General features: G+C 39.6%; 1 protein-coding gene across 5 annotated transcripts in view; it reads left to right on the forward strand.

Moving 5' to 3' along the window:
* The window catches only part of wdfy3 (WD repeat and FYVE domain containing 3), a 402,022-nt gene that overhangs the window by 73,177 nt on the left and 301,667 nt on the right, over positions 1-27,178 (forward strand). For 4 of the 5 annotated variants that reach the window (XM_043696098.1, XM_043696088.1, XM_043696116.1 and 1 more), the window contains 2 exons: positions 5,181-5,391; positions 26,546-26,669. In XM_043696098.1, the coding sequence (XP_043552033.1) occupies positions 5,212-5,391; positions 26,546-26,669 (304 nt within the window). In that variant the 5' untranslated portion in view covers positions 5,181-5,211. The remainder of the gene's footprint in view (positions 1-5,180; positions 5,392-26,545; positions 26,670-27,178) is intronic. The other variant, XM_043696108.1, reaches the window with a different exon arrangement.

Genomic DNA, 27,178 nt, shown 5'->3' on the forward strand with positions numbered 1-27,178 from the left:
TGAGAACCTTTTTCCACGTATGGAGTCAGCTATTACGAGGGGGCATAGCTTTAAATTGAGGGGTCATAGGTATAAGGACAGATGTTAGGGGTAGATTCTTTACTCAGCGAGTCGTGAGTTCATGGAATGCCCTGCCAGTAGCAGTGGTGGACTCTCCCTCTTTATGGGCATTTAAACGGGCATTGAGTAGGCATATGGAGGATACTGGGCCAAGTAGGTTAGGTGGGCTTGGATCGGCGCAACATAGAGGGCCAAAGGGCCTGTACTGCGCTGTATTTTTCTATGTGTATGGAATGAGCTGCCAGAAGAAGTGGTGGAGGCTGGTACAATTGCAACATTTAAAAGGCATCTGGATGGGTATGTGAATAGGAAGGGTTTGGAGGGATATGGGCCAAGTGCTAGCAGGTGGGACTGGATTGGATTGGGATATCTGGTTGGTATGGACGAGTTGGACCGAAGGGTCTGTTTCCATGCTGTACATCTCTATGACTAATAGAGTTACAGAAGTGACATGAATTGCAAGTGACTGCCCTTGACATTACAATAACATTTGACTGAATTTGGCACCAAGGATCCCTAAGAAGATTGATCTTAATGGGAATCAATGAACTCTCTCCATTGGTTTGTGTCATGTGTAGCATAAAGCAAAATGATCAGGGTTGCTCGAGGCCTATTAACTGAGCCTCAGAAAATCAGCTGAATAACCACTGTAGCTAGAAGGAAAGGTCAGGGGCTGGGAATTCTGCAGTGAATAATTCACCAAATCTAGCCCAAAGCCAATCTACATTAAGTGAAATGCAAGAGTTGAGGTGAGATGTTCAAAGTTGGCAAAGCTACCAGAAGATGAACAACCAACTAAATCTTTGGTGATTTAGACCCCCCCGGTATCACTGCTTGGTTTGGACTGTACAATTCATAGAAGGTATAGCTGGGGGGGGGCTTCATTTCAGGAAAGACTTCTTGCTTCTGTTTTTGTATACTGAATGCACTAACAGGTCCCATTAAATGTACTGTACAAAAATTTTAAAGATACTGAACTTTATGCTCATTTACAGAATATAACACATTTTCTTTTGTTAAAATAGTAGTTTTGATGTACTAGTATAGGTCGAATTTTTGAGTTTACTAAAGGTAGCCAATTACAGTATTTTCCAGTATTATTTCATCATTAAGGATTGTTTTAAACTTGCCTAGTTGCAATTGCTGTTCAGGATGGCCGTTTAAAGGGATGAGAGTCTGATATCATCTAGAATTCAAGAGGAGCATCTCTGGTACTTGAGTTCACATGCTTTCTTATATTAATGCTATATTGTACTGCTAATTTGTAAAGAATTGTTGATTTTGGACACTTTGTTTCTGTTCAGGCCCCTTCCAAACTATATTTTTTGAAAGGTGGATGCATAGAATAGAATTAAGGTGTTGATTTAAAAATTGCTTGTGTTGACTTGCTGAGAGTCTCCGAAATTGTGGTCAGACGTGCTGTTAGGTGAGGTGTAGCGGATTGATGGCATTGGACAGCATCTATTGTGAGTATTGCTTTTGAATTGATGTACTCCAGGTCTCCCTGTTAGGCTTTTGGTGGTGGGGGTCATAGGGTGTCTTCTGGGTTGGGCATGGCCAAACAGGCTTCTGCAGGCATGTTTGCATCACTGGGATGTTAGGAAGAGGAATTCATGGCCCTAAGGGCTGAGGATTTTCATTTCAAATTTTCATATTGCACATGTTGATCTGATACATTAATTTTATGCTGAATGCTACAATGCTTTATTGCTGTTTTCTTTTTGTTGGTATTTGGGACTAGGTGCAGTCAGTTCTGCTATAATGTGTGTTTCTTTAACGTGAATCGGCTTTTGTGCGATTGAAGAATGTAGACTGTTGTTTGTAGAATGTGAACTTTCCTTGTCTCTATTGGCTATAATACAATGCTGGCCCCATTAGTTTAAATGCCATGGCTGTTGTGTGATTTTCTTATAGTGTAAGATCGGACGAGACCGGAACGATTGCGTTATATCAAAACTGACTAGCTTTCAAGTGTTAAAATTGAGAATAGGTTGTGATGCACTGGTTTAAAGAAAAGTAGTAAGGAGAATGAACCCCTACAAGATTTAGGTCTGTATCGATAACAAAAGCATAAATGAGAAGATGGAAGATGAGCAAAACAATTGAGCAGACAATACTACTGAAGTATTAATAGGTGGTGGAACAACTATGGTTTTGGAAGTTCATCTGAAGTATGAATATTGTATTAACATTGTAAATGTCTGGTTCAGCTTCAGGCAGCGACCATGAAGAAAGATGGATTTGATGGTTAGGGAACAAAATTTGTGGTGGGTGCTAAAGAGATGACTGGGGCAGGGGCCCTAATCAGCAGCTTTCTGGAAATATATCCATTGACTTCCCTTTTATTAGTTTTGTTGCTGACATCCTCAAAAGAAACTCCTACGCTTATCAAATATAACTTCTCATTTGCAATCTGAAGAAGGATCACAGAACTCAAAATATTAACTATGCTTTCTCTCCACAGATGCTACCAGATCTGCTGAGTTTCTGCAGCAATTTCTATTTTTGTTTGTTTCAAATGGCTATCATCTACCATTCACATTTGCAAATCCATGCATACTAAGGCCCAATCAGATCAATTTTCTTTTAACCCAGGTGACCATTTATCATGTCCTTTATGATAGCTTTATATGTTTTTCCTGCTATTAATGTAAGGCTGATATAGGTTTGTAGTTCTCCTCTTTGTAGTTCCCAAAATCTATGGAATTTTAGAAATTGAATAGCAATGCATTGACTATTTCTGTAGTTACCTTGTTCAGTACTCTGGATGTGAACCATCAGGTTCTGATGACTTATCAATTTTCAAAGTCCTATTAATTTCTCTAGCATCATTTCCTTACTAATCCTTTCCTTGAAATCCTTATTCTCCCTAGTCATTTGAATCTCTTATTCTGGGAGATTTCTTGCATCTTCCTTGATAGAAACAGACATAAAGCAATCATTCAGCTTCTCTGCCATTTCTCTATTCCTTGTTATAAATTCTCCTGGCACTACTTTTAATGGAATTGCTTCTTAGTCAAATATTTCCTTTTTGTATAGAAGCTGTAATAGTCCATTTGTGTTTTATTTTTTGCAAACTGCATTTTTATTCTACTTTCCTTATCAGTTTCTTGCTCCTTCAATTATAGTACATTGATTATTATTTCAGGTCACCTTATAAGCCTTTCCTTTCTTTGTCAGCCACAGTTGGCTAACCTTTTTGAGTTCTTGCGTAGCGATATAATGTTGCTATGAGCCATGTAAAAGTTCTTTCAAGACTATCCATCGTCCATGTAGAGGCATGTCTTTGAATGTATTTTCCCAATCCAGCCCAGCCTTTTTGAGCCTCATATTTTCACAGTTTCCCTTTTTTCAAATATTGTTTCAGATTGAACCAGGTCACATTCAAACGTAATGTAAAATTACAAAATGGTTATTAATTTGCCCTTTCTCATTACATAAGACTGTTTCAATCCCTAAGACCTTCCAGGAATTTGTCCTCCACAGTGTTGTCAGTTGGTTTACCTCATATATATGTAGATTGAAGTCATCCATGATTACTCCATTGCACAAGGTATGAGCGTGTTTCATCTCCTGACTTGTACTATGCCTGAGCCTACCATTGCTAATTGGTGGCCTACAAAAAATCCAACCAATGACTGCTGCCCATTGACATTATTGCCTTTCCATTCCCCCCTCTCCTGTGACAGCTGATACATGCATTGTGCATGGACTTTGTTCTGGCTGTATTGGTTTCCAAATAGGAATATCAGTTGAAAAGCAGAATAGACTTGGGACAAAAGCATAAGTTGCTGGTCCAGCTGCATCTTAGGAGAGAGAAACAAGGTGATCTTTGAGTCCAGTGACCCTTCTATGGAACTCGAGGACTGGAAGGTGCTACCCGTCTGTTTTTTAGACTGTACAGTCTCCCATTCCCCCCTCTGCCTGCATGCTTTTAATATGTAATGTGACTACCTCCTAATACATGCTGTCTGCGTAGTTCTTTGTCTCATGATGCAGACCAGTAATTCCAGCCCCTGCTTAACTTCTGAAATCTGGAATTCAAAGCTATGTTGCTGGTGACACTTCCTGTAGTTGTGTCTGGAACATGTAGTATGTCCATGACTTCAGTCAATTTGTTGCTGCTAACTTGCCATTTGGTAAGTCTGAAAATGATTTGTTATTCTGAGAATAAATAATACTTAATGATAAAACTTTAAAAATTGGAATGTGTGGGGTGACAGGTTGAAGGAGGGTGTGACAGCACCTGAAATAAAACTGTTAATATTATTTATCTTGAGAGCTAGGAATTGAAGTTCTGTGATCGGCTGTTTGGTGGGAGCAGGGTCAGAATGATGAAGTTGTTGTTTTTTGTAATCCTGTTCAAAATCATCGTGTATTAATTGATGATTTTGAGTTAATTTTGCATTGGGAGGAAGCAGTCCAATGAGTGTGTTGCAAAGTAGTTTTTTAATTGAAACAGCATAACTAAGCTTTCTCAAATTTTCTTTACTACTGTTAAGTTTTTTTTTGCTATTTCTGATATAAATGAAACCTGTATCTTAAGTATTTTTAGTCTTGTTGGGTATAAATGTTCAGTTATTCTGGTTGGTGATCTAAAGAGAGGGGGCAGAGAGATATAAGCTTTTTATTTGTTTCAAATGGGATTTGAGGGTTTAATATTTTGCAATATGTCATTTATTTGGTGAGATGTGATTTGGTGACAAGCACCTTATTAAAATGTCCAATAAACCTGGAACAAAATAGCTCCTAGACACCTATTCTACTACCCCTACCCCATTTGAAATCCAGTATTCAAGCTTGAATGGTCTGTGTCTGTGGTATGTACTGATCCTGTAGTAAATACTTTGATCCTCCCAAGAATGCTGAGATGTTCTTCCACATCAGTGGCAAATGTTATCAACTGCCTTTTGCTATTTATTAATGTTGCAAGTTCAGAAACATCTTAAGTCTTGTACAGAAAGATCTATTTCAGAAATTTTTAGAAAATTATTAGTGACTCTTTTATCAATAATTATTAATAATTCTGTTGAATATAGAGATTAATATGCAATTAGAGCTGGATGTAAAAATACCTGATCTCAGTTAACTGCATTAACACTAAAACTGTTATTTAACAGGATTGATCGTGTTTTCAGGAAATTGGGAAAAATGAACATGGTGAAAAGGATCATGGGCCGTCCACGGCAGGAAGAATGTAGTCCTCAGGATAATGCACTTGGCCTTATGCACTTACGCCGCCTCTTCATGGAACTGTGTCATTCACCAAGGCACATGACCCAGAAGGAACAGGAGGAAAAGCTGTACATGATGCTGCCAGTTTTCAACCGGGTGAGTGCAGGCATTCAGCTAGCACTGGGATAGTGAAAGCTGGTCACAAAATAAAACCTTAAACTTTACACAACGAAAAAAATTGGTCTTCAAAAATTAAAACTGAGACAGAAATGAAATAAAGATGAATAACAGTGAAATTTTATATTGTTGCTTGTTGTTCATCAATGTAATTAGTTCCTTTAACTTTTTGATTCTCTTAGGCATGCCTATGTACCATTTAATATAGTTTGTGGTCTCTAAGTAATGCTCACTGTGTGCTGAGGTTTGCGTTGCTTTTAGGGTCATTTTACTTTTCCAAGAAAGGATTAGTTTGGCTGACATTGCTGTTGAAAGTACTTTTTTAATGTTGGCAAGACAACCTCACAAATGGATTGTATTGTAAATTTGAGTTGTGTGTCAGTGCTCTCTTATATTTTTTCACTTTTCTTTCTTCTGAATGTTAAAAAATAATAGATTTCTTACAACAATGTTTTTGAATTTTCAAAGCCTTTACGTATATTGCATGGTTTTCGTAGATTTCATCTTTACTCTGAAATACTGCTCATACCAAGCAGTTTAACTTTGGTACAAGAAAAGCTTTGGAAACCGTAATCAAGAGCGAAATTAGCTATGGACAAGTGTAACATTTTTTGGAAAATACTACATAGATTTGTTGAAAGCAAATCATATTTGCCAATTAATTGAGATCTTTGAAATAACAAAAGGTTGATAAGGATAATGCAGTTGATATGACGCATGAAAGAGGGCTACACAAGACGTAACAAAGTTACGATCCATAATTTGAAAGGAAAATGATAACACAGATGCAAAGTTGGCTGAGTGACAAACAGAATAATTGTGAATAATTGTATTTTGGACTGGAAGAAGTTTCTTAAAGTCCTAACACCCTGGTCTGTTGCCTTGATGTGGATGACCAAGGTGTGACTTCAAAATTTGCAAATGACCCAAAGCTTGTAGGTATTGATTGACTAAAAATTGGGCCTCCAGATACAAATAAGGAAATTAGAATTTTTAAAGTTTCTCTGTTGTAATGTGATTTGTGGTATTAATATCTTATTTATTTTCGAGTTTGGATTTTTAACTAGCGGCACATGGCTTTGCTGTGTGTCTCTGAAGGGTTTTAATATTAAGTTGTAAATATTTTTGTAGCCATGGTGATATCTTTTAAAACATGGTATAAGAGAGAGGCTTCCTGGTGAGTAATGGGGTTTTATTTGCATTGGGAGAGTTTTTGTTTAATCAAAATAAACCAATCTTGGGCATTAGGCTCTGGTTACAAGATTCCATTTTGTTTTTTAGCTTGGGAAACACCCAAAGCTTATAAAAAGCCTTTTTGGGTTGTTTGACTGAAGCTGCATGTGAGACACATTTGCTCCAGATGGATGATAGTTTAAAATAGTTTAAAAACAGGTTTGCTCAATGTAAGGAATTTAGTTTGTAAGTTCCAGATTTAGGTTTAGGGTGAGAGGGGAAAGATATAGAAGAGACCTAAGAGGCAACTTCTTCACGCAGAGGGAGGTGCATATATGGAATGAGCTGCCAGAGAAAGTGGTAGAGGCTAATATAATTGCCACATCTAAAAGGCATCCAGATGGGTATATGAATAGGATGGGTTTGGAGGGATATGGGCTAGATGCTGTCGGGCAGGACTAGATTGGGTTGGGATATGGACGAGTTGGACCAAAGGGTCTGTTTCCGTGCTGTACACCTCTGACTCTATGACTCTATTTGGTTAAAAACAATGAAGGAATTATTTCTAGCTGTGAAAGTCTGTGCTCATTTACATGAAAGTTTAAGGAAAAGGCGGTCAGGTTCTTTAAACTGGAAAATTTAATCCACAGCTAAATCAAACCTTGTGAATGTGACAGAGGATGGAATTTTCTGTAAATACTGTGGAATTAATAATATTGTTTTGAAATCTTTAAACTTGTATTATATGTAAATAGTTAGGTTTGTTCTAATTTTTTTTGTGTTTTATTATTGAAACCAAATCACCAACATTCTGTGATTGTGGGTCAGTAAAGACTATCTCGTTTAAAACCAAGTAAGCAAAATGACCTACAAAACCAGATTTCAGCTTGGGATCTGACTTATCTAATAATACCACCAGAATTAAACCCCTACTGTGTAGAAACAGACCTTTTGGCCCAAAAAGTCCACACCCATTCCCTTACATTTACCCCTAACTCATACCCCTAACCTACACTTCCCTGCACAGCGTGGACAATTTAACATGGCCAATTCGCCTAACCTGCACATCTTTGGATTGTGAGAGGAAACCGGAGCAGCCGGAGGAAACCCACACAGACACAGGGAGAATGTGCAAACTCCACACAGACAGTTGCCCAAGGTTGGAATTAAACCCGGGTGCCTGGAGCTGAGACAGCAGTGACAACCACTGACCCATTGTGCTGTCAGCTTAGATTATAAAATTGTTATTCAGGAATGGAAATGAACAGATACTACAGGACTCAATGTAATACCTTTTAGTATCAATGCCTTTTAGTATCGAGTGTTCACAGAGATTCAGTGGTGAAGTATACCCATTGCACATTGCAATTATACTTCAGCTCCTCTTCTTGTATGGAATGTTCACCGTGCAAAACATCAGTTCCTCAATTATTGGATTCTCTACATGTCCTATACTTCATGATTTGTGTTTGTAATCGTACCCTCTCACTAGATATTTTTAGATTGATCCATACCACTTGAGCTCACTTAAGTTAATTGTCAGTTTCCTTCCAACCGTGACCAAGGTAGAATGCACTGTCTTAAAGTTCAGTTGAGACCCAGGTTCCAGAGCCATCAAAAATAATGCTTTTGTCCCTTGAGCATCTAAGATTTAATTGGAAAAATAACCCTTTACAATTGCAACATTGCTGTCAGCAGAGATAGAAGAATTGGAACTAAAAAAGAATATTGATGAAGGACATTTCTATGATCAATTAGTTTGTTTTTTCAGTCAATTCTGTAATAATGATTAGAAATTTAACAGCAAAGAGTTGAAGGGAAGTTTCTGGGTAGTTTAAAGCTTGAAGCACAATTCCTGTGTCTTAATGTGAGGGTTAGGTAAACACTTAAATATTTAATTGGCTGTAAATAACAGCCTCTTTTAATTGCTGTATTTTAGCATATTTAATTACAGTACTGGCATGGTAGGTAGCATTTATGCACCACAAAAATAGTACTGTATATGCCCTTTAAATCTTAACTATGTAAATAATTAACTCTCCCCAAAATAGAGGAAATGTGCCCTTATTGAACTGTGTTTTAAAAATTTAGCTACATGGTGCAGTGCTTTTCAGAGTGTGTTTATTTTTTTCGGTGTACGTTATCAACATGTGCACATTTGGAAACCTTCAGGTAAAAGAAAACCTAGCTGGTTTTAGTGTAATTGTGTTGTGAATTGAGACTCACTTCTTGAACGCTTAACTCTATTCACACTAAACTGCTGATCATCCTACTTTCCCTGCTGGTCCCCATGTTAATAGGCTGTTGTTACTGGCTTTCTCTGTCTTCACATATTGTTCCCTCCATCAGATGGTCACAAATGTGAATGCTAGCTGCTGACTGCACAATTGTCAGTCCTTCAGAAATGACAGTTCATGCCCATTTGCAGAAAGGTATAGACAAAATCTAGGCTTGGGCTGATAACTGGCAAGGTATATTCAAGCAACACAAGTGTCGTGCAATGTCAGCATCTCCAACAACGAGTTTAACTATTTCTCCTGATATTCAATGGAATTACCATTATAGAATTCCCCACTATCCACTCCTTGGGAGCTACAAGTGAACAGAAACTAAACTGAACCTGCTGTTTAAATACTATGGCTGCAAGGCAAGGCTTGAGGCAAGGAATTCTGTGGTAAGCAACTCGTCTCCTGGGTTGGATATATTGTGCTTTTTGCAGGCAGGGCGTGCCTGTGGAATTTTCAATATGGTTAGGCAGTGTTATAGCTATGATAGCTACATAACAATAAGTCTGATCTAACGCTAGAGCATGGGTTCAGTACTTTCTCTGGAATGTTGACAAGGCCCCATGGATGATGTATCTAGTACCTTCAGCCATTCTTTGATATCACATGGAGTGAACTGAAGTGGCTGAAATTGAGATTTTGGATACCTCAGGAGCAAGATGAAATGGATCATCCTATCAGCACTTTTGGTTCAAGATGATTGCAAATGCTTCAGCTTTATTCATTGCTAATGTGTTGATCTTCCCCCACTGCCACCCATTGTAGAAAGGGATATTTGTGACACTAACTCATTCAGTTAATTGTCCACTTCCATTCACAATGGTGTTTGACGGGACTGAACGACTTAGGTTTGATCTGTTGGTTATGGAATCGCTTAGCTCTGTCTCTCACATGTCACTTCAGCTATTTCACATACAAGTGTTTTGTAATTTCAATAGGTCAATATCTCATTGTTAGGTATGCCTGGTGTTGCTCCTAGTATGACCACCTCCATTCTTCATGGAGTAAAGTTAGATCCTGCAGCATGGTGGTAATAGAACAGTGGTAGATATGTTGGTCTGTAAGGTTACAGATCATGGCTGCACACAATTCTGCTATTGGTACCCTACAGCGTCTCAAGGATGCCCAGTTTTGACTTAGATTTGTTTGAAATCCTATCACATTTAGCACAGTGTTCGTGTTACATAACATCTGGAGGATATCCTCAATGTAGAGATGGGCCTTTGCCTCCACAAGGACTGTGCAGTAGTCACTCCAACCAACACCATCACGGTTCAGTGCATTATAAAGATTGGACAAGGACAAGAGTGCTTTGTTTTATTGTTTTTTTTAACCACCTGCTGTAGCTTCAATCCAGCAGCTACAACGTTTAGAACTCAGTCAGCTTCATCAATTTTGGTGCGACTGAGTTAATCTTGGTGATGGGTCTCTTCTGTGCCCTTTCCACCCTCAGTTAGTATTGAACGTGGAGGAGTACTAATTCATTTAGCTGAGGGGAGGGTGGTTGTTGGTGATGTAACTGTCAAGGGGCTTTGTTGGTAGTATTTCACTTCCCATTTTGAGACTTAATGGGTGTATGTACTACGTTCTGAGGAGTCCCAAGACCACTCCTTCCAACTGTATGCCATTTTGTTGGTATCTCTGGGTCTGTCCTGGAAGGATAGATGGAATAGGGCATATCCAGGAAGGTGGTGATGCCATCTGGGACATTGTCTGAAGGGACTGTCAGGCTGTAGTTGATTGTGGGACAGCTCTCCTGTTTTTAGATCAAGCTCCCAGATATTAGTAAGGACAATTTTGAAAAGTTGACTTGGCTGGCTTGCTGCTGTTGTTTCTGGTGCAGAGGCTGACGTGTGGTTCGTCTGGTTTCATTCCTTTCTTTAGACATTAATACCGGTTTGATACCACTGAGTACCTTGCTAAGCTATTTCAGAGGTGTCACTGTTGTCAGACTGGTATCATCTTAAGCTAGACCAGATGAGAAAGACATTTTCATTCCTTAAAAGACCTTAGCCAGATTGTTGATAGTTGGAACAAAAAACCCCACTGATTTCATGGTCAATATTACATTAGCTTTTAGATATTTTTAGTTAACTTGTTCAGATAGCAAGTGAGGCTTGAACCTAGGCCTTCTGGCTCCACAAGAGCCCATGACCAGCTTTTAATTTAATGAATTTATGTTCGATCTGGTGTTATAGAAGAATTTGTACCGATGTCCCCCCAGAACTATAGTCTAGGCCTCTGCATTGCTAATCCATGCACATTGCTCCTGTTCTCCCAAACTGAATTAAATGCTGGAGTTCCTTTGGTGATTTCAGAGGAATATGTTGTTCTCCAGCCATAATGATAAGCAGGAAGAAAGGAAAAAATGTTTCCACCACTCGATATCTAATAACTCCCCCCATGTGAAATGGCACGAAACATTTACATCTAATTACATGTCATAAAAAGTGACTGGATACCTGATTCCTTTGTCTGAGACTCCCTTGTCTGTAACCACTTTCACCTCTGAGCAGCAAGAGGTGTTATTAAACTTTTTAAAATGAAAATCATGTGATTTAATGTTCAGCTTATCCAGAGGGAAGAAACCATGTACAGTAGCCTATTTGACACAATAACATGCTGTGAGATATTTGTAAAAAAGCAACCAAACTTTTGGAGGGTGAATTTATACTATAGGTTTAAACATGATTAAGCACTAACTTACTTTCTTGAATAGGAAATTGTCGATTTCAAGCAAAATGCTTTTAACCTATGCTGATTGCTTTGAAGGGTGATTTTTTTTCCCCATTCTATTGTAAAAAATCTCTGAATTGTTATGATAAACAGTTGTTAAGTATGTCAGTGAAATTTGTTTAAGAAGTTGCAAATTCAATTCATAGCTATTCCATGTTACAAAAAAAACAACCTAAAAATAGCATACCTAAAACCAAAGAGGCTTCTTGTTTAAAAGCATAGTCACAGGAAGGATAGTGTTTTTAGAGCCAAAAATGAAATCCCCTTGCAAAAGTAGATAAACTAAATTAGTGGGTTTTATTTTCGGCTTTTTTAATAATGAATTCTGTCAGTGCCACATACTGGAGTATGATGCAGGGACTATGGGATAAAGAGGGTTAAACTTAAAAGGTAGTTAGTGCATAAAGTAGAAAAACTACCTAATCTAGTTAAGATGTGATCAGAAGTCACACGACACTCAGTTATAGTCCAACAGGTTTATTTGAAATCACAAGCTTTCGGAGCGCTGACTTCACCTGACAAAGGAGGAGCACTCTGAAAGCTTTCAAATTTCAAATAAACCTGTTGGGCTATAATCTGGTGTTGTCTGACTTCTGATCTTGTCCACTCCAGTCCAACACTGGTAACTCCACATCACAGTTAGGATGCATTCTAGGTTGTGGTATGTTTGGATATGGAAATAATGCCAGAGGGCTATGAAGTTTCAAATGTTAAACCCCTGTTCTGAAAATGAACAGGGATATATGGCTGATAGGCCGTTCAGTTTCCTATCAGGGATAAAATTATTCCTGAGATTAGAGGTAAACTATCCAACAGTCAGACCAGATCTAAGCTTTGCAATCCTGCTATATCCAATTGTGAATGGTGGTGGATAATTAAACAACTTAGTGTAGGAGAATGTTGCACGAATATCTGCTTCTCACTGTTAGAAGAAACCAATAGATCAGTGCTGGAAAAGATAAGGATGAAACATTCATGGCAATCTCAGATGATCCATCTCTGCCGCCTGCAGTGGTCTCCAGTGTCAGGGATTCCAATTTTTGGCCAGTTTGATTCATTCCATGTGATATCAAGAAACGGTTGGAGACACTGGATACTGCAAAGGCTATGGGCCTTGACAACATTTTGGCAACAGTACTGAAGACTTATGCTCTAGAATTTGCTGCTCCCCTAGCCAAACCACTTCTGGGTCAGAGGTCACATGACACCAGGTTATCGTCCAACAGGTTTATTTGAAATCATAAGTCTTTGGAATGCTGCACCTTCAGGTGAAGCGAAGAGAAGCACAACACAGAACGTGTATGCAGAGAGATCAGAAGATTGTACAAATAGTGTGAGTGGAGTGTCCAAAGGCAAAATAGAAAGTCTCTACAGGTGATCGCGAGTGTCACACGGTGTGCGTAAAGTGTCAACAGCTGAATAGCAAGTGAGGGGATGATGTATGATCCGATTAATTGAAGCTGTGAGAACTAGAAAAAATTTAAAAATAAGATAGTGCTGGAGACAAACCAATTGGTTGGAATAACATCTTATGTATAAGAGTCGCATGTTGAGTTTCCAGCCAAAGTACCTAGTAATCCAAAACTGTACAAATTAAGTTTGAGATCATAAGTTATCGAAATGATGGTATCAAAACAGGATAGTAAGGAAGATTTTACAAATACAGAACAGTGTGGTGGGGTTACATGTTGCGCAGCATGAACCCAAGGTTACGTTTGAGGCCGTCTTCATGAACTTGGCTATTAGTTGCTGCTCGGTGATTTTGCATTGTTGTGTATCTGAAAGGCAGCCTTGGAGGACACTTACCTGAAGTTTGGAGGCTGAATGTCCTTGATTTCTGAAGTGCTCCCTAATTGGGAGGGAACATTCCTATCTGGCAAAAGTTGCAGACTGTCCATTCATCGGTTGTCATAACATCTGCATGGTCTTGCCGATATACCATGCCTCGGGGCATTCTTGCCTACAGCGTGTGAGGTAGACACCATTGGCCGAGTTACATGAGTATCTGCTATATACATGGTAGGTGATGTTTCCATGTGTGATGGTAGTATCCATGTCGATGATCTGGCATGACTTGCAGAGGTTGCAGTGGCAGGGTTGTGGTGTTGTGTTTGATGTCCTGAAGGCTGTGGGGTTTGTTGTGAACAATTGTTTGTTTAAGATTTGGCAGTTGTTTGAAGGCGAGAAGTGGAGGCGTAGGGATAACTTGGTGAGATGTGTGTTGTCATCAATGACATATTAAAGATTATGAAGAAGATGGCATAGTTGCTCTGCTCCGGGGAAGTACTAGATGACAAAGGGTACTCTATCGGTTGTATCCTGTCTGTCTTCTGAAGAGATTGTTGCGGATTTTCACTGTGTGGTATGTCAGAGTTGGTGATTGATAAATTGAGCACCGTATCCCATTCTTATGAAGGCATCCTTTAGTGTCCTTTGTGGTGTTCCATGTCTGAGCAGATCCTGTATATACGCAGGGCTTGTCCATAGGGGATGGCTTCTTTAACCTATTCTACCTTTAACAGGGTGGAAGCTAGTTATGAAGATGTGGGTGTACTGTACCTTTTGAGAGTTAAAAGCTACCAGAACTACTTGACAGCACCAAGTGTTCTGAATAAGATAACAATGTAACACTTGGTCGAAAGCTGGGTTGCCTGGAAACGACAAAACAGATTCGAATTAGATCAATCAGTTTAAATTATACCTCAAAATACCAAACTCCGATCAGGTTTGAATTTAATATATTAACAATCTTAATAAGCCAATGACACAATCTATTGCTTTGGAAGGTATAAGACCAGGGAAAATTGAACAGTTGGGGGGAACACTGCTAAGCCACAAGCATCTGCAGGCTGCCCAGAAAATAGCCCTCTTAAAGGTATTTTATTGATCAGTGCCCTGTGAAACAGAAATCCCTAAGAAGAAAAGATGACCGAGGAAGAGAAGGATCGGTAGCTGACTGGTTTTGAAACCTTGAATTTTTGGTAAATCTTAATTCGGGAGTTGGGGAGGGTGTTGGTTTGGGATTTTATCAGACTAGTATTGTAGAAGGAGAAGGTAGAAGATGGGTAGAGGAAGGAATTGTAAATAGTTGTCAGTTAATTATTCTCTTTTATACCTTAAGAAATAAAGTTAATTTTTACTTTAAATAGTTCTTCACTTCTCGAATTTTTACAGGTTACTGCATGGGATAAATCTTTTCGGTGTTGCTGGTTTAAATTAAGCAGGAGGCTTTACCCAGTGTTGTAATGCTAGAGAAGTGTAGCATTGGGAGGTTATCTGTGAGCTTGCGGGAGACTGAGGTATTGAGGTGTCAGTCCTTGTGTGTCCAAGAATGATACTGATTCTGAAGAGTAGTCCATGGTAAGTTTGGTGGGACAGAACTTGTTAATAGTGGTGTGTAGTTGTTTCAGCGTTCTTCACCATGAATTCAAAGGAAGAAAATGTTGTCTGTCAGGTGTATAGTGTTGGTTGGAGGTTCTATGCAGCTAAGAAGTCTTGTTGAAACCTGAACATGAAAATGTTGGTATATGGGGACCAAATATGCACCCCAATGGCTGTTGTGTGTCTTGATGAAGAGATGGTTGTTGAAGGTGAAGATGTGGTCAAGGATGAAGTGGATGAATTGTAGGATGGCGCCTGAAAGTTGACAATTATTGGTGTTGAGTACAGAGGCCATTGCAGCAATGCTGTCGTTGTAGGGGATGCTGGTGTAGAGGGCCGAAACGTCCATTGTGATGCGGAATGCTCCTGGTTTCACTGGTCTGTCGGTGCCAAGTTTCTGTAAGAAGTTTGTAGTGTCATGACAGAAGCTGGGCATTCCTTGTACAATGGGTTGAGCGTTATTGCAGCCATTTGGTTTGGCTCCAACACCATCTTATTTTTAATTTTTTGTAGTTATCTCTCTGCCTCAATTAATTGGATTTTAGGTCATCCCTTTATTTGCTATTCACTACTTCAGCCTGGGGTCACTCCACTCACTCCATTTGTATGATATTTTGATCTCTCTGTATATAAATTTTGTGCCTGTGTGTTTCTCTTCACTTCACCTGATGAAGGAGCAGTGCGCCAAAAACCTGTGATTTCAAATAAACCTGTTGGACTATAACTTGGTGTCGTGTGACTTCTGACCTGGTCCACCCCAGTCCAACACTAGCACGTTCACATCAAGCTCTTCCAGTGCAGTTACAGCACTAGCATCTATCTGACAATGTGGAAATTGCCCAGGTATGTCCTCTACAGAGAAAGCAGAACAAACCAAATCCACACAATTACTATCCCCTCGGTCTATCCTCGATCATCAATTCAGTGATGGAAGGTGTCATCAACAGTGCTGACCATTAACCTTCTCAATAATGCCCAATTTGGGTTCTGCCAGGGCCACTTAGCTGCTGACCTCGTTACAGCTGTGGTTCAAACATGGACAAGAGACCTGAATTCCAGAGGTGAGAGTGACATCCCTGCACATCAAGGAACCATAATAAAACTGAAATCCGTAGGTATTGGGGGCAAACTCTCTGCTGATTGAAATAATTCTGGGAACCCAGATTGAAATCCTGCTGTGGCAGATGGTGAAATTTGAATTCAATAAAAGAAAATCTGAGATTTAGAGTCTAATGATGACCGGGAAACGATTGTTGGAAAAACTCATCTTATTCGCAAATACCTTTTTAGGGAAGGAAATCTGCCATCCTTACCTTGTGCACCTAGGCAAGACAATGTGGTTTATTCTTAACTGTCCTCTGAGCAATTAGGGAAGTGAAGAAGAAACTGGTCAGTGACATCTACATTCCATGAATGAATTTAGTAGAACAGGAAAATCTGGCAGTTATGAAGATGATTGTGGTTGTTGGAAGTCGGCCATTTCAGCTCCTGGGCATCTCTGCAGGAGTTCTTTTGGTAGTGACCTGGGCTTAAGCATCTTCAGCTGCTTCATCATGACCTGTTCGCCAATGATTGCGCACTGTTCAGCACCACTCGTGACTCCTCAGATACTGAAGCAGCCCATTTTCAAATGTAGCAAGATCTGGACAGTATCCAGGCTTGGACTGACAAGTGACAAATAACACATGCACTACACAAACGTGTGGCTATGACCATCGCCAATAAGAGGCAATATAACCACCACCTCTTAACATTCACTGCTGTTACCATCACTGAATTCCCCCACAATCAACATTCTTGGGGTTACCATTGACTGGAAAGTCAACTGAACTTATCACAAAAACAGTGGATACAAGAGCAGACCAGTAGCTAGGAATACTGTGGTGAGTAACTCACCACTTGACTCCCCAAACTCTCTCCATCATCTACAAGGCACATGTCAGGAGCATGATGGAATGCTGCCCACTTGCCTGGATGGGTGCAGCTCCAACAACACTCAAGAAGCTTGACACTGCCCAGGACAAAGCGTAGCTCGCTTGATTGGCACCATATTCATAAACATCCATTCCCTCCATCCCTAACTCGCAGCAGTATATACTGTTACAAGATACACTGCAGATGTTCACCGAAGATCCTTGGCATCTTCCAAACCCATGCCCACTTCCATCTAGGACAAAGGCAGCTGATACATGGGAAAACCACTCCTCGCAAGTTCTTCTCCCAAGCCACTCAGCATCCTGACTTGAAAATATATTGCTATTCTTTCACTATATCTGGGTTAACATTCTTGAATTGTCCCCCTAAGAGCATTGTGGATCAACCTACAGTACATGCACCTTAGCAGTTCCAAGAAGGTAACTCACTGCCACCTTCTCAAGGGCAAATAGGGATGAGCAACAAAGGCTGGCCCAGCTAGTGATGCTCCTATTCCACAAGTGAATAATTAAAAAGTAATTGTACAAGGTTTCTTAGATTTAATAAATATAAAACGTTGCTGAATGTATTGTAATTAATGTTGGTTTCTGCACATCCTAAACATATTTTCTTAAATTTGCACATAGGTTATCATTTTCCTAATGCCCATTATGAAATTTAAGGACCAGTGGTAATGTGATTACGAATTTGGCTAAGAGATAGGAAGAAGATGATAGAAGAATCCCTACAGTGTGGAAACAGGCCCTTCAGCCCAACAAGTCTGCACCAACCCTTTGAAGAGTGACCCACCCAAACCCATTCCCCATTACTCTACATATACCCCTGACTAATGTGCCTAACCTACACATCCCTGAACACTATGGGCAAGTTAGCTTGGCCAGTTGTGGTAAAAGTATATCAGGCTGGAGGAGCATACACAATGATTTCCCCTAAAGAATAGCCTAATATTTTTGGTTGCTGTAGAAGGCAACATTTCAGTTTTGCGGTACAAAGCTTGAAAATGTAGTGAATCGCAATGAAAATAGAAAACTTCAGGAGGATATTGACTTCTGAAATAGCCACATAATAAATAAATGTTTCGTGCAAAGAAAGGTTTGAAGTCATTAATTTTGAAAGGACTAATGAGGAGAAGCAATATAGGGACAAATGGGATACAGAAATATCGAAACTTATAATGTTCATTTGCACACATTTATGAAAATAATAAAGTTCTTAAACTAGCAAATCAAATCTTGAACTTCTAATTTGAGGCATAAGCCACAAAAGCAGCTCTGCTGAACCTGATTAATTGCTGACTACACACGCCTGGTTAAGGGTGGAATTCAGAAAGTTGTTTCCTGAGTTGTCCTACTCTTTCAGAAGCTATACGATATCTCACTGAGAAACTTGATTTTGAAACCCATCACGAAAACCGGAAGTTTCTGTATTTTGTGATGGCTTTCCAATAAACACACTAGAAACTTGATCCAGAACTTCAAATAGTTATTCTATCCACCACAGGCACACTGTGGCAGCAACTGCAAAATTCACTGCCCAGCTTGCTGAGGCTTCAACACCTTTCAAACACATGACCCATGCAACTTAGCTGAACTGTGGCAGCATGCAGTGGGAAGATCATCATTTACAAGTTTCCAAATTTCAGTGATTAAAGAAATAACGTGAATGTGAATCAAAATTCGAGAATGCCCAACCTTAACAGCATTGATGGAATATCTTTATAACAGGAAGAACAGCAATTCAAGGAGAAAGTTTACCCCCAACTACTTAAGTCAATTACGAATGGGCAATAATTTCTGGCCTTTGTAATGATGCCTTAGTAATGATTCCAGTGTAAGTACCTTTTTGAGAGCGTCGTTGTGGGTAAATTACCACAAGCTACTTGTAATTTGGCTACTTATTAAGAAATCTCTCAATTGAATATTGAAACAATTATTTAAACTTTATTGCTTGTAGCAACCAAAATAAGACCCCCTTCAGTCAACAAGTCTCAAAACCTAGCTTGGCTGTGACCTGATTAGTGCTGCAAGTTAACACTCTATATTTCTGTTTGTTCAGGGTTTAATCATTGTGCAGTGTTGTTCTGCTGTGAGGAATCCTGGACTTGAATTCTTCTTCTTATAATTTTCTCACTTTCAAGTCTGAGATGTGACATAAACTGATGATCCTTTGAGATTTTTTTCATTCACAATATTGACTCATCTTCTGGAACCATTACGTCTACGTCTTGCCTTTTTATCAGAAGTAGCTTGTTTATTTCTTATTACATTTAGTATTGGCTTGTCTGTTTGAAGGTGCAACTTTCCTATGATTAACTCCTTAAATTCTTCACTGCAATCATTTGTCCTTATGGCAGAAGGCAGCCATTTATCAAAGGATTGTTAAAACAGTTTTGTTTATATAGCTTTGATTCCTCCTTCTACCAGACAGGGTTTATAGTTTTCAATTCCTGTCTAAGTTTGTCCTTGTCCCTTACAGTTTATTCTAGTCAAAGTTATTGCTGCTTCTTTCAATGTGTGAACAGTTAAAGTTCTGAAGTTTACACTAGCACAATGAGATGATTCTTAATTGCTGCCAAACAGCCTGAGACACTGACAATCAATGGGGAGGTTCATTCAGATTGTAATTAGATTATTATTGAGTGAATTTATTTTAGAAAGTGAAAATAGTATTTTATCTCTTCCTTTAGTGGAGGGAGCAGGGCCGTGGCTTTTTTTATATGCAGCTGATATGATCTGAACTGCACTGACTGAAAAGATGTGGAACTTATCCAGTGCTTTGAAGCATGTGCTCTCATTTGTCCAAGTCTCTGAAGCACTTCTGAGCACAGAACACCACAATCCCACTGAACTAAGTTCTTAGTCTTAAGTTTGAGATTTTAGTCCTCAAATACACTGCTCCTGAAATTTGCCAACTCAGCCTTACCTAACTGAGGGGAAAGCGATGAATTTTATCGTCTGCGTCAGTCTTTGTCAAGAGTGTTAAAATATTGAGTAAAGGAGTTGGGAGGTCATGTTGCAGTTGTACAAGACTTTGGTTAGGCCACTTTTGGAATATTGCGTGCAATTCTGGTCTCCTTTCTGTCAGAAGGATATTACATCGAACATTACAGCACAGTACAGGCCCTTTGGCCCTCAATGTTGTGCCACCCTGTGAAACTAATCTGAAGCCAATCTAACCTACACTATTTCATTCTCGTCCATATTGCTATCCAATGACCATTTAAATGACCTTAAAGTTGGCGACTCTCCAATTGCAGCAGTGCGTTTCAGGTCCCTACTACTGAGTAAGGAAACCACCTCTGATATCTGTCCTGAAGCTATGCCCCTCATGCTAGTTATCGCCACCCTAGGAAAAAGGCGCTCGCTGTCATTGCAATCTAACCCTCTGATTATCTTGTATAGGGTGGCATGGTGGCTAGCAGTGCTGCCTCACCACACCAGGGACACAGGTTCGATTCCAACCTTGGGCGACTGTGTGCAGTTTGCACATTCTCCCCGTGTCTGTGTGGGTTTCCTCTGGGTGCTCCAGTTTTCTCCCACAGTCTAAAGATGTGCAGGTCAGGTGAATTGGCCATGCTAAAATTGCCCATAGTGTTAGGTGCATTAGTGAGAGGGAAATGGGTCTGGGTTGGTGTGGGTTTGTTGGGCCAAAGGGCCTGTTTCCACACTGTAGGGAATCTAATCTAATCTCATGTCTCTATTAAATCATCTCTCAACTTCCTTCTCTCTAATGAAAACAGCCTTGTCCCTCAACCTTTCCTCATAAGACCTTCCCTCCATACCAGGCAACATCCAAGTAAATCTCCTCTGAACCCTTTCCAAGGCTTCCACATCCTTTCTATAATCTGGTGATCAGAACTTCATGCAATACTCCAAGTGCAGCTGCACCAGAGTTTTGTACAGCTGCAGCATGACCTCATGTTTCCAAAACTCAGTCCCTCTACTAATAAAACCTAACACGCCATTTGCCACCTTGACAGCCCTATCAACCTGGGTGGCAACTTCTAAGGATCCCTGTATATGGAACTGAGATGTCTCTGCTCATCTACACTACCAAGAATCTTACCATTTGCCCAGTACTCTGCAATCCTGTTACTCCTTCCAAAGTGAATCACTTCCCACTTTTTTTTTCCATTAAACTCCATTTGCAAACTCTCAACCCAGCTCTGCAACTTATCTATGTCTCTCTGTAACCTACAACATTCTTCAGCATGATCCACAACTGTATAGGTGGCACAGTGATTAGCACTGTTGCCTTACAGCACCAGGGACCCAGGTTCAATTCCCACCTTGGGTGACTGTGTGGAGTTCACACGTTCTCCCTGTGTCTGCGTGGGTTGCCTCCGGGCACTCTGGTTTTCTCCCACACACCAAAGATGTGCAGGTCAGGTTAATTGGTCATTCTGAAATGCCCATAGTGTTAGGTGCATTAGTCAGAGGGAAATGGATCTGGGTGGATTACTCTTCGGAGGGTCGGTGTGGACTAGTTGGGCCAAAGGGCCTGTATCCACACTGTAGGGAATCTAATCTAATCTAATGTACTGACCTTTGTCTCATCTGCAAATTTACTAACTCATCCTTCTACACCCTCATCCAGGTCATTTATAAAAATGACAAACAGCAGTGGGGCCAAAAAAGATCCATGCAGTACACACTAGCAACTGAACTCCAAGATGAATATTTCCCATCAACCACCACTCTCTTCTTTCAGCTAGCCAATTTCTGATCCAAAGGCTAAATTGCCTTCAATCCCATGCCTCAGGAAATTTGTGCAGGAGCCTACCATGGAGAAACTTATCAAATGCCTTACTGAAATCCAAATGCACCACATCAACCACTTTACCTTCGTCCGCCTGTTTGGTCACCATCTCAAAGAACCCAATAAGGTTTGGGAGGCACGACCTATCCTTCACGACACTGTCTACAGGAGTAGTGCCAGAAGACTGGAGGATAACAACTGCTGTTCCCTTGTTCAAGAAGGGGAGTAGAGACAACCCTAGTAATTGTAGACCAGTGAGCCTTACTTCAGTTGTGTGTAGAGTGTTGAAAAAGGTTATAACAGATAGGATTTATAATCATCTCGACTTATTCCTGTCAAGATGATTATAAATCCTATCTGTTATAATCTTTTCCAACACTTTACCCACAACCGAAGTAAGGCTCACTGGTCTACAATTACTAGGGTTGTCTCTACTCCTCTTAAACAAGGGAACAGCATTTGTTATCCTCCAGTCTTCTGGCACTACTCCTGTAGACAATGATGACATAAAGATCAAAGCCAAAGGCTCGGCAGCCTCCTCCCTGGCTTCTTAGAGAATCCTAGGATAAATCCCATCCGGCCCAGTGGATTTATCTATTTTCACACTTTCCAGAATTTCTAACACTACCTCCTTGTGAACCTCAATCCCATCTAGTCTCGTAACCTGTTTCTTAATATTCTCCTTGACAACATTGTCTTTTTCCAGTATGAAAACTGACAAAAAAATATTCATTTAGTGCATTCCCTATTGCCTCCGACTCCACGCACAACCTCAAACTACAATCCTTGATTGGCCCTAATCCTTACTCTAGTCATTCTTTTATCCCTTACATACATACTGATAGAAAGCTTTAGGGTTTTCCCTGATCCTATTCAACAACTTCTCATGGCTCTCCTCGCTCGTCTTAGCTCTCTCTTTAGGTCTTTCCTGGCTACCTTGTAACTCTCAAGTGCCCTAAATGACCCTTCACTTCTCATCCTAACAATAAACCGCCTTTTTCCTCTTGTTGTGAAACATGAAAGGGTTCAGAAAAGATTTACAAGGATATTGCCAGGGTTGGAGGATTTGAGCTGTAGGCAGAGGCTGAATAGGTTGGGGCTGAAGGTGACCTTATTAGAGGTTTATAAAATCATGAGGGGTATGGATAGGATAAATAGACAAGGTCTTTTTCCTGGGGTGGGGGAGTCCAGAACTAGAGGAAAAAGATATGAGAGATCCAAGGGACAACTTTTCCACGCAGAGGGTGGTGAGTGTGTGGGATGGGCTGCCAGAGGAAGTGGTGGAGGTTGGTACAATTGCAACATTTTGAAAATAGGCATCTGGATGTGTATATGAATAGGAGGGGTTTGGAGGGATATGGACCGGGTGCTGGCAAGTGGGACTGATTCGTTTCGGATATCTGGTCTGCATAGACGGGTTGGACCGAAGGGTCTGTTACCATGCTGTACATCTGTATAAAATCGTGAGGGGCATGGATAGGATAAATAAACAAGGTCTTTTCCCTGAGGTGGGGGAGTCCAGAACTAGAGGGCATAGGTTTAGGGTGAGAGGGGAAATATATAAAAGGGACCTAAGAGGCAATTTTTTTCACGCAGAAGGTGGTATGTATATGGAATGAGCTGCCAGATGAAGTGGTCGAGGCTGGTACAATTACAACATTTAAAAGTATCTGGATGGGTATAAGAATAAGAAGGGTTTAGAGGGATATAGGTTAAGTGCTGGCAAATGGGACTAGATTTATTTAGGATATCTGGTCGGCATGGACGAGTTGGACTGAAGGGTCTGTTTCCGTGCTGCACGTCTCTGTGACCCTATGACTCTATGTAGGAAATGGTCCACACTTTTCAGGTCTTGCCAGTGGAGGGAGGTATTGCATTGAAGGAGCTGGTTGGTAGAGAACCTTAATTTTCCAGGTTGTTTCTTGTATACTTCAGTGAAGGAACCAACAATGACCTGACTCTTGTTTCTGATAAACACACTGAAGTATCATCTGCATTCTGCAAGGTTCGCATGTGTTTTTAGTCTTGGATTAAGCATGACATATCTTCAGCAGTTTTCAGTTTGTTTTGTGTATTATTTCCACACCCATTGGTAATTTAATTGGAGGTTTAGTAACATTTGAAACCCCAACTACATCTCCCTGACCCTCTCACCCCAAACTCCCCCCAAAACTGTGACCAGACATTCCTAACCCAAACCAATGTCCCCAAGCCCAAATGAGCAGGCACTTTCTAGCCATGGGACCTGACTACTATCCCCACCTCTCTTCCCATACCTTCTCTTTCAATCAAGAACTCTCACTCCCAGATTCCAGCCTGGGGAATGACCAGAACTATCCTTCCTCTCCTACCAATCTTGACGTCTGTCACCCTATCTGAATACCTGCCATATCGTACCCTTTTATATAAGCTGTCAAAGTGGCTGTTTGTGTTACTGAAGGTTAAATAGTGAACTACAACAGCTGACTTCTGTGAAAACTCTTTCTGCATTGCAACACTCCTCCTAACCCACAAACGATTCTGCGCTCCTAGTGATTTGCCTGATTTGAAGCACAATCTGCAATTTTGCAGCTGCAGTGATGAGAATCTAGTGTCAGATATGTGGAACTTCCTCTTAATGTTTAAAAAAAAAAGGAATGTAGGGGCAATCAGAATGATTGTAGGTAAGCGTGCAACATGAGGCCCCTTGACTTCAGAAATACAAAATACAGCCTGATGTTTCTGCATTGTAATGTTCTGATATCGATGACCCATAATCTCTCCTAGAAAGGTCATATGTGTAGGCAGAAGTTTGATGCCTTGATGAAATAACTGGCTGGTGCTTAACTAGCTTATATGTTGTGACCAGTCCTGGAGTATGATCTCCAATATAATTACTGTCAAATTACTTTATACATCCCATGTTAATTTATTTGTCGTTTTTAAAAGTTCTAAGTTTCCCTCATCCTTTGTTCTAATTCACTTTTTAACATTCTGGATCAGAGACTCTTTTCTACACTGTTCAGTACTTTTTATCTTTTGGGAGCCAAAAACCAAAACATCACTTGCAAAAATAAATACTGCAGATCCTGAAAATCTGAAAGAAAGAGAAAGTGATGAGCTACTTGAATCAGGAAGTATCAGAGAGAAGGTGAGTTATTGTTTCAGTTAGATGACCAGCTTCAAAAATGATTTGTGATTTTGGCTGACTAGAGTGCTGTACAGTGATCATAGCTTCTTCTGACTAGAACTTTTGTTTTAATGCAGTTCAGCATTCTTTTGACTTTGTGGATAGTTTTGGGCAGAGTACTGAATATTGTGTGCACTGAAATGTTTGAGGACTCTTCAGTTTACCTGTTGCATTAGCCCTATTCAGAATAATTGTTTCGGCCATTTCTGAATACAGTGTACGGTTCTTTTTTTTATGTCTGTAATAAATTTGATATATTGGAAATGTACATACAGCTATAGTTTGGCTAACTCATTCTGCAATTTCTGAGTTTCTTCCTATAATCTTGCACTCAATTTGTTATCTGCATACTGACTGCATTTCCATCACATTTTTGAATCTAAGTCATCAGGTGTGTACTTGACTCCCACCCTGATGTAACTTTTTTAACAATTAAAAGTTTTCACTCTTCAGCCAATTTCTTGTCCATTCCCATAAAAGATTACCTTGACTCTTAACAAATCAGAACTTATCTAACCGACATTTGTGAGATGTTTTTGAAGTCGAGCTGTCACATGTTGCAGACTTGCCTATAATCATGAAGAAGGTGAGAAATTTGGTCACCTAGGATCTACCTTTCGGAATTTATATCAACAACCATTACTAGATTATTGTTATAGAGATTTTCCAGGTTACTAACGGTAAAGATAATCCTCAACTTCACTTCTGATGATTAGTTCTATTATTTTACGTGAAACTAAGACTAATGGATTGGTATTGGCCTGTTGAGCTTCCTGCAGTTCTGTGACTCCCTAATAATTATTGTCAATGGTTTACCAATCTCTTTAGTCTTCCTGTAGATCTCTGTATTAACATCTATCCTCTGGATTTATTATTTTGGCTTTATTTAATCTGTTCACCATTTATTGTCAGAAGTCACTGCAGGATGATTGAGGGCTGTTGATTGTGGAAATGGGAGTAAATCGCCTTTCGAAGAGGGCAGAAAATTGCAGAAGTACGTATGGGAAAGTCAAGTTGAGCTAAATGTAAGGTTAAATATAATGTCAAATGATGTCGCTTTTTCAATAATTTGGCTATAAGAAGTTACTTGGACTACTAAAAGAAATTCAAACAAAAACTGCTGGAAATATTTAGCAGATCACTCAGCTATGGGGAGAAAAGGAATTGATGATTCAGTATGACTTTTAAAAGTCATTTAAAAGACTGCTCAGCTGGAATTCAAAGGGTAAACAATGTCTCATTGCATTTCCTTAGAAATACATTCAGTACAAAAAGTAGTAGTAAGTATTTATTTATATTTGTTTTTACTGTTTAATTGAAATAGTACACGTAAGCAATGTGAGGAAATGATGAACTACATTATTGAAATGCTCGGAAGTAAAGCCATTAAATGCCTTTGGCAAAAGATGACATTTAAACAGAAACTGCTACAGAATAATTTGAAAAGGACATTTCAAAAATTAAGGTGGTGATTGTCTTGTTAAGTTATAAAAGTATCCTAGTTCGCAAGTATGTAAGTTACAATATAAGTAAATTGTCAGTCTATTGATTGGTATCTGGACAAATATGGTAACAAATGTTGTATGTAACGAAGGGTGGAGACTAATAATAGAAAAATTAATACTGCCAGTTTTAGCACCCATGTCTGCTGTAAGTTTTTATTGATTCGTATGTATTACTTTTGTTCACTTTTAAGGTATTTGGAAATGCTCTTCCTGGCACCATGATGGAGAAATTTTCAGATCTCTTGCAGTTTGCTGCCCAGGTATCGCGTTTAATGGTGACTGAAATTAGGAGAAGAGCCTCAAACAAATCCACAGGTATGGGATATCTGGATGTTGGATGGAATAATATGTCAATATTTGATAATGTTCTGAACACAATACTAATTATTCATGTGACAGCAGGTACCAAGTTAAATAACTTATTGGTAGTTACCTTCAATAACACTTTCATTCATAGCAGCATTGAATTCTTAATTTCCTAAATGAAAATGATAGGTACAATACACTACCTTAATACTAATTTTCATTTAAGATATTGTACAAGTTATAGGTATTACATTAGAACAGTTTACTTGCTCTTGGGTTGATGATATTCCATTGAAAATCTAGTATGAATGCAATAGAATGAGATTGAGATCCTGATGAACTGAGTCTCCGCTAAGAAAGTGGACTTCGAGGCTGAATGTTTCCTAAGTCAAAGCCTGGGTATCCACAGTGGGTTGTCATATCAATTAAGAGTAAAATTGCTGAACACCGCCTCTGTCAATGTCTGGAACTGAAGGTGTTAAAAAATTTTTTCTTTGTACTCTCATACACAGAACTCA

The sequence above is a fragment of the Chiloscyllium plagiosum genome, chromosome 1 (genome assembly GCF_004010195.1).
Source record: "Chiloscyllium plagiosum isolate BGI_BamShark_2017 chromosome 1, ASM401019v2, whole genome shotgun sequence".
Taxonomy (NCBI): Eukaryota; Metazoa; Chordata; class Chondrichthyes; order Orectolobiformes; family Hemiscylliidae; genus Chiloscyllium; species Chiloscyllium plagiosum.